This window comes from Parus major, chromosome 7 (assembly GCF_001522545.3).
Source record: "Parus major isolate Abel chromosome 7, Parus_major1.1, whole genome shotgun sequence".
Taxonomy (NCBI): domain Eukaryota; kingdom Metazoa; phylum Chordata; class Aves; order Passeriformes; family Paridae; genus Parus; species Parus major.
The window spans coordinates 22,493,426-22,506,058 of NC_031776.1; the positions used below are offsets into that span (position 1 = coordinate 22,493,426).

At 61.6% G+C, this 12,633-nt stretch overlaps 1 protein-coding gene across 2 annotated transcripts in view; it reads left to right on the forward strand.

Moving 5' to 3' along the window:
* Positions 1-6,275: 6,275 nt before the first annotated feature.
* The window catches only part of TNS1 (tensin 1), a 62,381-nt gene continuing 56,023 nt past the window's right edge, over positions 6,276-12,633 (forward strand). For both annotated transcript variants that reach the window (XM_015634736.3, XM_033515872.1), the window contains exons 1-2: positions 6,276-6,374; positions 7,538-7,575. In XM_015634736.3, coding sequence (XP_015490222.1) covers positions 6,299-6,374; positions 7,538-7,575 — 114 coding nt within the window. In that variant the 5' untranslated portion in view covers positions 6,276-6,298. The remainder of the gene's footprint in view (positions 6,375-7,537; positions 7,576-12,633) is intronic.

Consider the following 12,633-nt stretch of genomic DNA (forward strand, 5'->3'; position numbering starts at 1 on the left):
ATGACCCGGCTGAGCTGGTGCTTTGCCACCTTGGTTGGCTGGGGGAAGTCCTTGGTGTCCTGCCTCCTGCCCCTCCGCGCCCGCCGCCGCCGGGAGGTAAGCGGGCATCGCCGGGCACAGCGTTAGGGTTAGGGGCTGCGGGGGACACGGGGCTGGGGGGCTCCGGGGTGCGGGGAGTGGGGGTATGGGTTGCCGCTGGCCCTGCCTGCTCCGGGCAGCTGGGGGTTAATCCCTGCATATGCATGCCAGGGTGCAGGGCATGTCCTTTGTCCCTTCTCTTGCCTCCCCCCACCGCCCCCAGCGTCTCACTGTGATCCTCTCTTCCGACACCCGAGGACCCCTGCAGTGCCTGACTGGAGAGGATCTGCTGTACCACCTTTCATTCTAATGAATCTGCTGGGATCCCTGTGTCCTTACAGAGAGACCGTAGAGGCAGGGGCTGTCCCTGTGTCCTTATAGAACTCACAATGGGAAGGAACACTGTGCGCTGCATGAGGGGACCCCAGTGCCCATTAAACACCTCCCACAAGAAATCCCTGTGCCCATAAAGTGGTCAGTGTGAGGGATCCCTGTACCTGTAAACACCTGGCACTGGGAAGCACCATGCCCATAAAGTAACTCAGTCAGTGTGGGCTCCCTGTGCCCAACATGAGAGAACCCTGTGGGGTCACCCTGTGTAGGGCACCTCTGTGCCCATCAGCACCTGGCATGTGTGGGATCTGTGTGCCAAAGGATTGCCCCACAGGGGATCCCCATGCCCATACAGCAGCTGGTGCAGGGACTTATTCTGCTCTGCTGCCCAGGCTGCGGAAACTGAGGCAGGGAGGGGGGGAAGCTGTTGGAGGGCGCTGGACTCCCACTGCGCCACCCTCACTTCGTTCCTCAGTCTTTGGGAAGCTGCCCCATGGCTGGCAGGATGGCATGGGACACTTGAGCTGCACCATGCCAGAAAAGCAGGTGCCAAAGCCCCTGCCAGGCAGTGTCTGAGGGAGTCACTGCAGACTGGTGACAGTCCAGTATATGCCAGGACAGGGACACAGCCTGAAGGAAGGAGAGGCCTCTGACTGCTTGGGTACCCCAGAGTGCGCCGAGGATGCAGTATTGTGAACTGATGGGAGTACTGGGGGGTGGTCAGGGCTGTGGGTGGGTGGGTGGCACTGGTGAGATGTGGGTTGGTGGTTGTGCGGTCCTATGTCCACCACTTTGTCTGTGTGCTTCTGATGTGTGTGTGAGAACACGGACTCGTGGGGGGCTGTAACGTGTGTACTTGTGCATGTGTGTTCATGGGCATGCAGATGGGACTGAGGTGAGAGTGAGCTGCAGCTCACACGGGTGTGGGTGCACAGGAGGTCTCTATGGTGCTGCCTTAGGGTGTGTGTCCCCTAACACATGCATGTGTGCTGGGGGCAGTAGCAGCAGAGCTTTATGTTGGTGTGAGCTGTTGTAGAGGGGTGTCTCAGTCCGATCCGTGCACCCATGCACATGGGACCCACCCACCATGTGTGCCATGGGCTGTGTGTGTGGTGTACATGAGCGTGTCCTGGCATGTACACAGGGGGGACATGTGTGATGTGTGTGTGTGTGCCCTGTGCACCCAAGAGCAGTGTGGGGACAGCTCTGCTGGAAGTGGATGTGAGGACCTTGGGGATGTGGTGATCCCAGGACACAAAGGAGTCCTGCCAAGGCTGGCCCTGCACTGGGACTACATGCCTACACCACTAGGAACCGTGGTGGGGGGTGTCCCTGTGCTAAGTGACCCCGTGTGTGTCCACCTGCTGAGAAAACGAGCCTTATATGATGGTGATGGCTGTGTCCCTGCGGCTGCCCTGTCCCTGTCGCATGACCCTTGTCCCTGCCCTTCTGAGGAGCCTGGGATTGTTACGGCAGTGAATGGGAGGTGATTTATGGGGGGTGTGGACACTTCTCTCCACTGGGGCTTTCATTTGTGAGCAGTAACCAGGTTGATCAATGAGGGCTGTAATGGTGGGGATGGGTGTGTGAGGGGGTGGGCGAGGCTGGCTCTTTGGTTGTTTGGTGCTGTGAGCAGGATCAGTCCCCCCAGCCTCCCTCTGCCCCTGGATCTGGTTGGCATGGAGAGGTGAGAAGTGTCCCCTTGTTCCCCGTCCCAGCTGGCACATCCCCGCAGGGGTATCACTACCCTGGGCTGGGTGAACACAGCACAGTGGTGGGGCGGAGGGCAATGAGACAGGGGTATTTTGGGGAGAGGATGCTGCACTTTGGGAGGAGTCCCCCAGTCTCTGGGAAGGGCAGCCCCCCTCCCTCCCGTCCCACCCTGCCCTTCCTTTCTGGGCTGGCGGTTTTATGCAGAGTATAGATGGGAAACGGCGGGATGGGGAGGGGGGCATTACAGTGCCCACGTCCTCTCCATGCCCAGGTTTCCATGCCAGCCGTGGCTCGTCCTGTCGGTGTGTCCTTCCCCCTGGCACGTCCCGCACCCTGACTCACACCCTCATGGTCACGGCCAGCTGAGCACAAGTTTCCAGGCTGGAGCCGGAGTCAGCACTGGCGGAGAAAGAGGGAACGGTGTGCCGCACGGCCTAGCCCCCCAGGAAGGGCTGGAGCACCCCCCTGCCAAATCCATCCCCGCCAGGGCTGCAGGCTGCCAAGCCGCTCTCCGTCCCGCCTGGAGGTTGTCCCCCCTCTCTGAGGCCCCCCAGCTCCGCGCATGGATGTCCGCTGATCCCTCCCCGTCTCCCATCCCGGGACCACCCAGGGGACTCGGCTGGGGATGGGGGGGGTGCATCCCGCCGCAAGACCCGCTGGAGGCCGGAGGAGGGATGAGGGTGACGTGGGTGGCGGGTCTCCCCCGGTCAGCGGAGGAAATGGATCCCAAATGTGTGTGAGTGGGGAAGAGGGAGCCTGGGACACGCACAGCCCCACTCCGGGCCCCCACAGTCCCGCAGCCCCTCTGCTGGCGTTGGGGGGGGGTGTCCCAGACGCCTCCGGGCCAACTGGATTGGGGCGCTGCGGGGTCGGGGGGAGTTTGCCGCTCCCCTTTTCCCCCCGGCCGGGGGGGCGGCGGGGGGGCGGGGGGGGGAGCGAGGGGCCGGGGGGCTCGGCCGGACGGGGCCGCGCCGCGGGCAGCATGACCGGGCTGTGCCTCTCCTGCCTGCTCTGGGTACGGCCCGCACCGGGGGGAGCAGGACAGCAGCGCCGCGGGCTCCCGGCGCCGGGGTCGCGGAGCGGGGCTGGTCCCGGGAGCGGGCGGTGGATGGGACTGGACGCGAGGGGAGCGGGACGGAGCGGGGGCGTTTGCACCGGGACGGGCTGACTGGGGGCAGGGGGAGCTGGCGGGGCTGGACCGGTACTAGGACCGGCTCTGGGGGAACCGGGACAGAGCGGAGACCGCCAGGGACGGCCGGACATCGGGGTGGGGCTGGGGGGACCGGACCGGGAGCGGGGCCGGGAGGCGCCCCGGGGACCGTGGGGAGCGGAGCGGGACCCAGCCCGATAAAGAAGTGGCGGTGGGCAGCAGGCTGGGGAGTACGCGAAGAGGGGTCCGTGCTGGGATGCGGGACATTGGGCTGTAGGAGGATTTGTGGAAGGGTTGTGGGGTTGGGGAAGGTGGGAGGCTGATCCCCCACGATGCCCAGCTTGCGTCACTGGCCGGCGGCTCCACCGTTCCCTGGGGCAGAGGCTCTGCTACTCCCATGAAGGGACGGGAAACACAGGAAACTGGGGGGGGGGATCCAGTTAGTAGTGGGGGTTAGCGTCCTCCCCAGTCACCAAGCTGGATTCCAGGGCCCAGCGGGCTGTAAAACTCTGTGTGGACCTGAGCCTACAAGACTGCACCCAGGTGTCCTGGTGCCCTCTTCCCACCCTGGCTTTGCAGCTTCAGGGAAACTGGGTGTCACACACAGGTTCTCTCCCAACCCCCCCTGCCACTGCACTCTCTGCAGTGCCGGGCAATGAACCCAGGTCTCCCAGCTCTTGATTAATTTGGCATCTCTGTCTGGTGCCTCTTCCAGCCCAGGACACCTGGGTCCCCTTCCAGCCTCCTTTAGTCTGTGTGTTGGGGGGCCCATGGCACCCCTGCTCCTGTACCATGTGGGTGCCGGTCCTGGAGGTGCGTACCCATGTGTGGGTATCCAGGTGACATGCCCAAGAAGTCCTCCAGCCCACGGCCCTGCATCCTTCCAAAAGTTTCCAGCCTTGAGGGCAGGGAGGCTAACTGAGATGCTGCCAGTATGGAGCTGGGACTGGATTGTTTTGTGGGATGGGCTGGTTCCCTGGCTAGCAGAGTGGCACTAGGTAGGCAGAGTGTCTCTCCAGCAGCAGGGGACTGGGGGGGCCATAAAGCTGGGTGCTGGGTTGGTCCCCCTCTGACACAGTGGTGTTGGCAATGAGACAAGCAGAAGGGACTCTGGGGGGGTGGGAATCAAAGGGCCAGCTCTTTCACTAGTGAGGATAATTGCTGTTAATGAAGCCATGGAGGCCAGGGCATAGTGGGGGGTACGTGCATGGGAGATGTGTCGGCATCCCTGGGCATCCCAGTAGGTCCTGGGAGCGGGGGGCAAGGCCTCTTCCCGGGGCACCCTGCAGCAATGATGCTGCTTTGCATATGCAAAAGCTCATGGCATCATTAGGTCTTGCTGTCACCCAGCAACTGCAGCGTGGGAGCCCCTGTCCTGGGGGAGCTTTTCCCACGGTTGCTGGGTGGGTGATGCTACGTCTGAGCACACACACACGTGTATGTGTGTGTGTGTGTCTGTGTGTGTGTGTGTGTGTGTGTGTGTACACAGCCACCCAGTAGGTACCTCTGGGGGCTGCCAAGGGAGTGGCCCTGTGTGCATGGTGGCACATGGACAGTGAACAGTGTGCCCATGGTGCTGTGGCTGGTGGGGACACACACGCCTGCAGGTGTGCACATACACGCAGTGCCACGACACATGTGCTGCACGTTGCATACGCAGCACCCTCACAGCCCCGGGGGTGTTTGCACACACATGGGCACGTGAAGTGCATGTGCACGGCCCATCTCCTGTCTGTGTTTGCACTGGGGAAACTGAGGCAGAGAATTCTGTGGGGACATACCTGGCCCCCTCGCACTTTGGCACCATCCCTTTTGGCTCTGGTGCAGTGAGCCGGAGGAGAGTGGGGCGCCAAGGCAAGCGGGGGGGCACTGGGCCTCTGCTTAATCTCATTAGTCTTGGCATGAAAAGGCGGATTTACAGGGGATCACGTCTTCATCTGGCAGCGGGTGGGTGGGCAGGACTGGCGTGCTGCCAAAGGTTGCCCCTGCCTCAAAAAACAATCGACTGGGGGTTCAGGAGGAGAACTGGCTGCCTGCAGCTGTGCCAAGACCCCTCCCTGTCCTCAACCCCCATGTGTGAACACACACACGCTTGCACAGGTTGGCTCCATCCTGGTCGCACTTGTGGCATCAGCTTCCCCTTGCTGTGGGTTATGCCAGAAAGGATGGACATGGCTGCTCATGCTCAGGGGGCTCTGTGCCCCCTTTACACCCCTCCAAGAGACCTCAACACATGCTGCCTGCCATGTACCCCAAAACACAGCATGACAGTGAGACACCCCCAGCACGGGCGCTCTCCTGGCAGCACCCACACGTACCCGGGTGTGCACACAGGTTTTTGTGCATTTATCTGTGTACTCACACACACACGCATGCAAACACATCCATGTATTATCTGCACGTTTATCTATGTGCATTCACATGTGCTCACATGCATGTCCACACCTGTGCACACCTGTGTATGCACACACACACACACACACACACACACACACACTGCACACAAACAGCATGGACACACGTGCACACATAGTCTGTGTGTGCACGCACACGGTATGTGCATACACACTTCTGTGTGCACACACACACTTCAGTGTGCACACACACACGTACACACACGTGTACATGCACATGCACAAATGTATGTGAACACACGTATGTGCATGTGTGCACACACACTATATAGGCACATACCGCCAGGGGGCAGCAGAGACTATTTAAAGGGGTGGAGGCAGTGCCCCTCCCCCCCTTTCCCCTGTACCCCCCATCTCCCACCCCATACCCCACATCCCCTGCCCTGTACCCCATATCCTGTAGCCCATACCCTGTACTGCAGCTGCAGAGGACACAGCCACAGGTGAAGGGGTGTGGAGGACATAGGTGAAGGATGAACCACTGCCCAGGGGAAACAGGCAGGTCAGAGTTGAGTGTCTGGGTCTTGGTGCCACCTTGTTCCCACTGACGAAGCCCCATGTTCCCCCTCAGCCCCAGGATCTGGAGGCCCCTCCTGCACACAGCTTCAAGATGACAAGCTTCAAGAAGGTGAAGGCATGCGGGATCTGCCGGCAGGCCATCACGCGCCAGGGCAGCACCTGCAGAGGTGAGCTGGGGCTGTGGGCACACACGTGCACGGGGACACGCCAGGAAGATCAGGACATTGGGGATGTGTGTGCATGCCTGCATGCACGAGGATCTGAATGTGGGAATGTGTGCCTGTGCCAGTCTGCATACACACGTGTGCCCGTGTGTTAGAGGAAGAGCTGTGGCTGTGAGAGAGCGTGTGCGGTGCCTTTGGGGGTGGGAAGGTGGCTGGGAGGCAGGGGTGGCCCATGGAGACACTGAGGTGTCCCATGTGGACCTGGCCACGTGCCAGCTTCATGCAAGTGCAATGAGTGTGCAGCGGCCACCAGGGATGTGCACATGGGTGCGGGTCTCTGCACACACGTGGGTGCTCACCCCCTGAGCCGTGCTTGCTGCTCGTGGCACCCAGTGGGTCACAGGCAGGGCCGCGAGCCCTCGCACGTGTGTGGTGTCGCTGAGCCCCGTGCGAGGGGCGGACAGAGGAAATGGGAACAATGAGGCTTCCTGTGCTGCAGGAAACAGGCCCAAGGGGAACAGGGACTGGGGTGCGGCCGTGGCCTGGGCCATGCTGCATGGGGACCCTTGTGTCCCGTGGGGATGGGACACGTGTCTTTGCAGGGCTACCCAGGCAGTGCAGTGGTGCCCCATATAAGTGTGTGTCCCCAGCAGTGGCAAACACTGCCCATGAGCACGTGCCCTCCATGGGGGCGTGGGTGAAAGTGTGCGACAGCAGTGCGTGGGAAGGAGGGAGGGAGCACAGGCAATGGCAGCACCCCTGTGGTGCTCTCAGCCACGCCAGTGTCCGTGAGAGGCCCCATGAGACCTGTCTGTGCATGGTCTCCGTTCTTGCTGCTCACGCTGAGCCCTGGGGCTTGCACGCGCGCACACTCGCTGGCACGTTGGCACGTTGGCACCGAGTGTGCCCCAGAGCCATGTTTTGTGTGCCTGCTGCTGTGCTGCGCTGGTGCCACCCGGAATGTGTGCGCACCCGTGTGAGGTGTGGGCATCCCTGCATGTGTGTGCATGTCCTGGCAGCCAGTGCCCAGTGCCAAGGTGCTCTGTGCCCTAGAGTGTTGGGTTCCCCTCTCCCTGCCCTGCATGTGGGGTGCCTGCAGACTGCCCCCCAGTACTGCTCCCCCTCCTGCCTCCAATAAACCTCTCTCCCCTCTCTCTCCCCCACAGGCTGCAAGCTCTCCTGCCACACCAAGTGCCAATCCAAGGTAAGGCCAGTGTCCTGAGGTGTCCCCAACCATGCCTGGGGGTGCTGGGGACTCAGAGGGAGGATACTATGGTCCATGCCAGCTGAACCAGTGGATGGGCACCTAAATGGGCTGCTGGCTCTGGGCTCATCATGGTGGCAGTGGCATCACCTCTGGGTAAGGCTGACTGTGCCATCCTGCTCATGTGCCTGTCTGTGTACCAGGCTGGGTTTCGGGGTGCAGCCCTTCTCAGAGCAGAGCAGCAGGTATCTGTGCCCCAGTGCCTGGAGCGGGGTGCCCTTTGCCAGGGTGAGTGCTGTTGCACATGGGTGCCATGCGCCGCTGCCAAGCACTGCCAGCTGCACACAGGCTGCGCACCTCTGCTGATGCCCAGCCGGGGGCGGATCCTGTGGCAGATCCTGCCGGCAGAAGACAGTGGAACTGAGGATGCCCAGTGGTGTCTGTCTGTCCAGCTGCTGCACCGGCAGAGGGGGACCCTACAGCAACCCAGGTTTTCTGAGGAGCTGGAGGTGGGCATGGTGCCCATCACTGTGCTGCCGGGGCAGGGGAGGCTTCGTGTTCTTAATCCCTGGGGAGGTGTGTATGCCAGCTATCTATGGGGCTGGCATCCTGGGCGGGAAGAGGCTGGCATGCCCCAGGCAGACAGCGTAGGCTGGGACGTGCCTGTTCCCGTGCCCATTGCCTGTGCCCAGCTGGGCAGGGAGGGAGAGAAAAGGGGGGGTGTGCTGTGCCAGGGGCCGGGCACACGTTGGGCTTTGCAGGGTGCTACAGTATGGGTGCCAGGGCAGGCTCTGGCAGCAGCCCTGGCACCGAGCCCCAGCTGGGCTCTTGCAGGAAGTGGGGGCTATGGGGTACCCTGGGCCTTGAGCGGGCTGGACAGAGGTTTCTGGGAGGCTTTGTGGAGCTGTGGCAGCTCCAGGACCCTATGTCAACTCCAGGCCACCCCAGGACCCTGTGTCACCCCGGGCAGCCTGTGCCAAAGGTGCCAGGAAGGCTGAGGCCGGAGGAGGTGGCCTTGCCGGGGTGCTGTGGGGAGAGCTGGGAGTGGTGTGCGGTGAGGGGATGGCCGTGGTATGGCAGGCAGTGGCAGGGAGCATCTGCCAGTGGTTTCCAGGCAGGAGGGAGTGTCAGGAAGTGTGTGTGTCTGGGTGTGAACCTGGTGGGAATTCTCTGATGTCTGACAGGGGGTTGTACACCAAGAGGGGGTTCATACCAGGCTCCCAGCATCTGGATAGACTGTGCGCAGGGGCAGCCCATGGCTCGCTCTCGCGGCCGGCTGCATTTCATTAGCCTCCATCACCCTTCCCACGCCTGCTGGAAGCTGGAGCCCCCTCGGTGGGGCCAGCTAGCAGAGGGGTTTGCTGCTGGGGGGGGAGCGTGCATGGGGCCAGGGCCAGGGGCCTTCCGCAGAGCTCCTTTGGGCCAGCGCCCAGGGAGGGGCTCCTCCGGTCGGGCAAATGGCCAGCTGACTCACGCCGGCTTGTTATTGTAGGGTCTCTGGGGAAGGTGCATGTGGGGAGGGGGCTTGGCATGGAGCAAAAATGGCCTCTTGTATACCTGAAGGCCCTCATGTTTAACCCCTGCACCTCCAGGATACTTTGGAGAGGGAAAATGGACTCACCCCCAAAGTGCTGGCAGCTGCATCCTGCAATGTGCCCTCTTCCTGCCTGGGATATGCTGCCAAGGTCCTGGTGTCCCCTGGCTCTGGCGTCTCCCGGCCCTGGAGTCTGCCCTACCATGCTATTGGCAGTGTCTACTCTTTGGTCCCCATATTTACCTCCCTGGGACTTGCTCCACCTCTTTGTTCTGCCCCCTAGCATGGCCAGCTCCCAGCCAGCTGCATCCTGGCCCAGCTTGGGGGAAAGCCCCCACTTACAAACCTCAAATGGACCAGGTATAGGGGAGGGGGGAGAGATGAGGGTGTGAGTGGGGTGTAAAGAGTTGTACTGCTGGTAATCAGCGTGGGGTGCCAGGGGGTACCATGGGTGTGATGGGGATAAGGGGAGGGGGGCACTGAAGTGTATGTAGGGACACCTGGGAGCTTTTGCGGTACTGGTGAGTGCCCCCTCCATGAGAAGGCAGTGAGCAGGCAGAGCAGTAGCTGGGAGGGGAGGACCTGTGCCCTGGCAGTGACCTGCATCCCTCAAGTCTCCTGCCTGAAAGACAGTGGGGGAGCAGTGGAGCAGTGGGGGAGCAGTGGTGGAACCCACTGGCCTGTGCTGGCAGTGATGCTGGTGGGATGCCTGGTGCCCGCGGGTGGCTGTGAAGAGGCCAGGGCAGCTGCACGCTCATCAGCTGGGAAGCACAACACTGTTCCCATGCCCATGTAAGGCCCTCCTTGCACCCTGTGCCTCTGCTCAGGGATTTTTCCTTGCTTAGTAAACCTCCCTCCCTCTCTCTGAGAGGGATGGTTGGATGGATGGACACTGGTATGCATGTGACACACACTGCCTGCCCCCTCCCTCCTTCCCTGCACCAAAACTGCCTGCCCAAAACTGCGGGGGTGTATCTTCCTTTGAAAAGTGGGGAAACTGAGTCACTGAGCCCTGCCTGGGGGCAGCAGGAGGCAGGGAACATGGTGTGGGGAGCAGTACTTCTGTGCCTGCGTTCAGGTGTGGGTCAGCCTGTGCTGGCAGTGGAACAGCCAGGATCTGGTGGTGACACTGCTCTCCTGACCGAGGATGCTCTGAGCAGTGGGGCCATGCTGGCATGTCTCAAATCAAGGGATACCCTAGGAGTGTCCCTGTCCCCCGGGATGCCTTCACTCTGACTGTGGCTGGATTTTGCCATGATACTGGTTGGAGAGGCTGAGAAAAGATGGGGGACTGTGCTGCTTCCCGTAGTGGGAGCTGGCCCCATGATGGATGGTTTGGCTGGGGGACAGGGAGCGCTGTGGTGTTTGGCTGCCGAGTCAGCTGGCGATTGCTGGTGCTTGGTTCTGGGAAATGGCGCCTGTGCCAGCCCCTGGGCCTGGCAAGGCTCCAGCCTGCCCTGCTCGCCCCTGCCACACAGGGGCCCACCAGTGCTGGGGGAGTGGGGGTGCTGGGCTATCCCAAGGAGGGAAACTGAGGCACATCGCATAGCATGGGGCCAAGGGGTCTAGGGGTTGTCCCCCCAGTGTCTCTTCCTGGGCAGCTGAAAGTGTGCATTGGAGCCATGCCAGGCTGCTGGGCCACGTGTGTGTGTGTGGCTGTGTATGTGAACTAGTGTGTATGTGTATGACCGTGTGCGCTCACAGATGCATGCACGAGTGCATGAGCTGCAGGGAAGTGCACGTGTGTGCAAGAACATCCATCTGTGTGCACAATCACGCTCCCACACAGGCGGGTGGTCACATGCATGTGCTCCCCGTTCACTGCCGTCCATCCCTGCTGGCCTCATGCCAGGCCTGGGTTGTTTTTCAAGTGCCCCCTGCGATGGGACTCCGGGGGGGCAGGTTTGTCCATCATTAAACCGGGGGCTGGAGCAGGGCCAGGGCTGGGCAGCGAGGCATGTCCCGGCCAGAGCAATCGCTCCCAGTGCCCGCGGCGTTGACGGGCCTTTGGGCAGCTGTAGGACCCATGGCAGGTGTGGTGGTGGTGGTGAGGGGATGTGCCACCCCTCAGCTGGTGCTGGGGATACCCCCTGCTCGCAAAGCAAGTCAGAACTAAGAAGGGAAACTGAGGCAAGGGGTGGTTGGACACTTCCGGGAAGGCTTGACTCCTGGTGATCGTCACCCTCCAGCCGTGCCATGGCCAAGGGCCCAGGCAGTGTTGGGGGGTATGGCTGTGCATTGCAGGCTCCCGGTGGCTGTGCCAGGAACAGGGGCAGCAAGGAAGGGACATCCATGTCCCAGCTGTGCTAGGCTCTTGCTCTGGGACTAGTGGCTGTCCGGTCCCTGCTCCCTGCCCCAGCCACTCTGCCTCTCCCCGTGCTGTCGAGGGGATGGCGTGTTCGTCACACAGGAGCTGCCCGTCAGGTCCCTGTCCCCGATGCCCCCGTTCAAAGCCGCCCACCCAGTGTTTTGGCACAGGTAATTAGCAACACCCCTGCTCTCCACGACAGAGTGGGTGGGGTGGGGGAGGGAAGGAATAGTGCAGGAATATGTCCTTGACCCTGGCATGGGCCCAGCTGGGGTGGAGGGATGGGGAGCTGTGGGGCTCAGCCCTGCCCCGGTGCTGTGCCAGGTAGTATTTGTGCAGCAGGTCCTGGAGGGGGTTTTGTTTTGTTGTTCTTTTTTCCTTGCCTCTTTCCTTTTCCCCCTTCTTTACGTCATTGCCCAAATATTCAGCCTCTCAGCTCCTGTGGGGGGCCGGCTTGGCTGCTTGGAGGACTTGGGGCCCTTCTCTGCACCCTCGGGGTGCTGCACAGAGAGCATGGGCAGGGGAGAGGGGATGCTGAGATTGCCCATGCTGGCTGCACTGTTGAGCACTGGCCAGGACTGGCCTGGGAGGTGTCAGATGAGGCAGTGGGGACCACCAGCCTCCCTCCTCGGCAGCTCCCAGGGCTGCACCCATCTTCCCAGACCCCTCTCAAGGTGGAAAGCAGGGTCCAGGCCTGCCTCATTTCCCACTGATTTTCTCCCTTCCCAGACCAGTTTACATCCCCCACAGTGACTCCTCCTGAGACTTGCCCTGGGAAGGCTGCTGAGTCCTTTGGGACTCCCAGGACCCTCCAAGAGGTGGCAGTGATCCCAAAACAGCTGAAAGATCTGGCTTAAGAAAGGCTCTACAGACCCTGCCCTGGGGCTTATCTCCTGTGTGCTTTAATCTCTGGAGATGAATGCACCTGGATGCCTGGTCCCCAGGTTTTCGTTCTTCCACTGACATCTGGGGTAATGATGCTCAAGAGTGTTTTGGGTCACAGAGGAGCTGTTTCATGGGAGGGGTGGTTTGTCTGGGGTGCTGGGAGTCACTGGAGCCACTTTGCAGACCGCTGGACTTGCTCCCACTGGCACTTTGACCCTGTGGCTCTGGGAGATACTCTGGCAGCTGTAGTTGAAGGATGTTGTCAGGATTTCTCTGGCTGTGTCCTGTGAAAGGGACACGTCATGTCCCTAGGGGAGAGTTCCTGTCACTG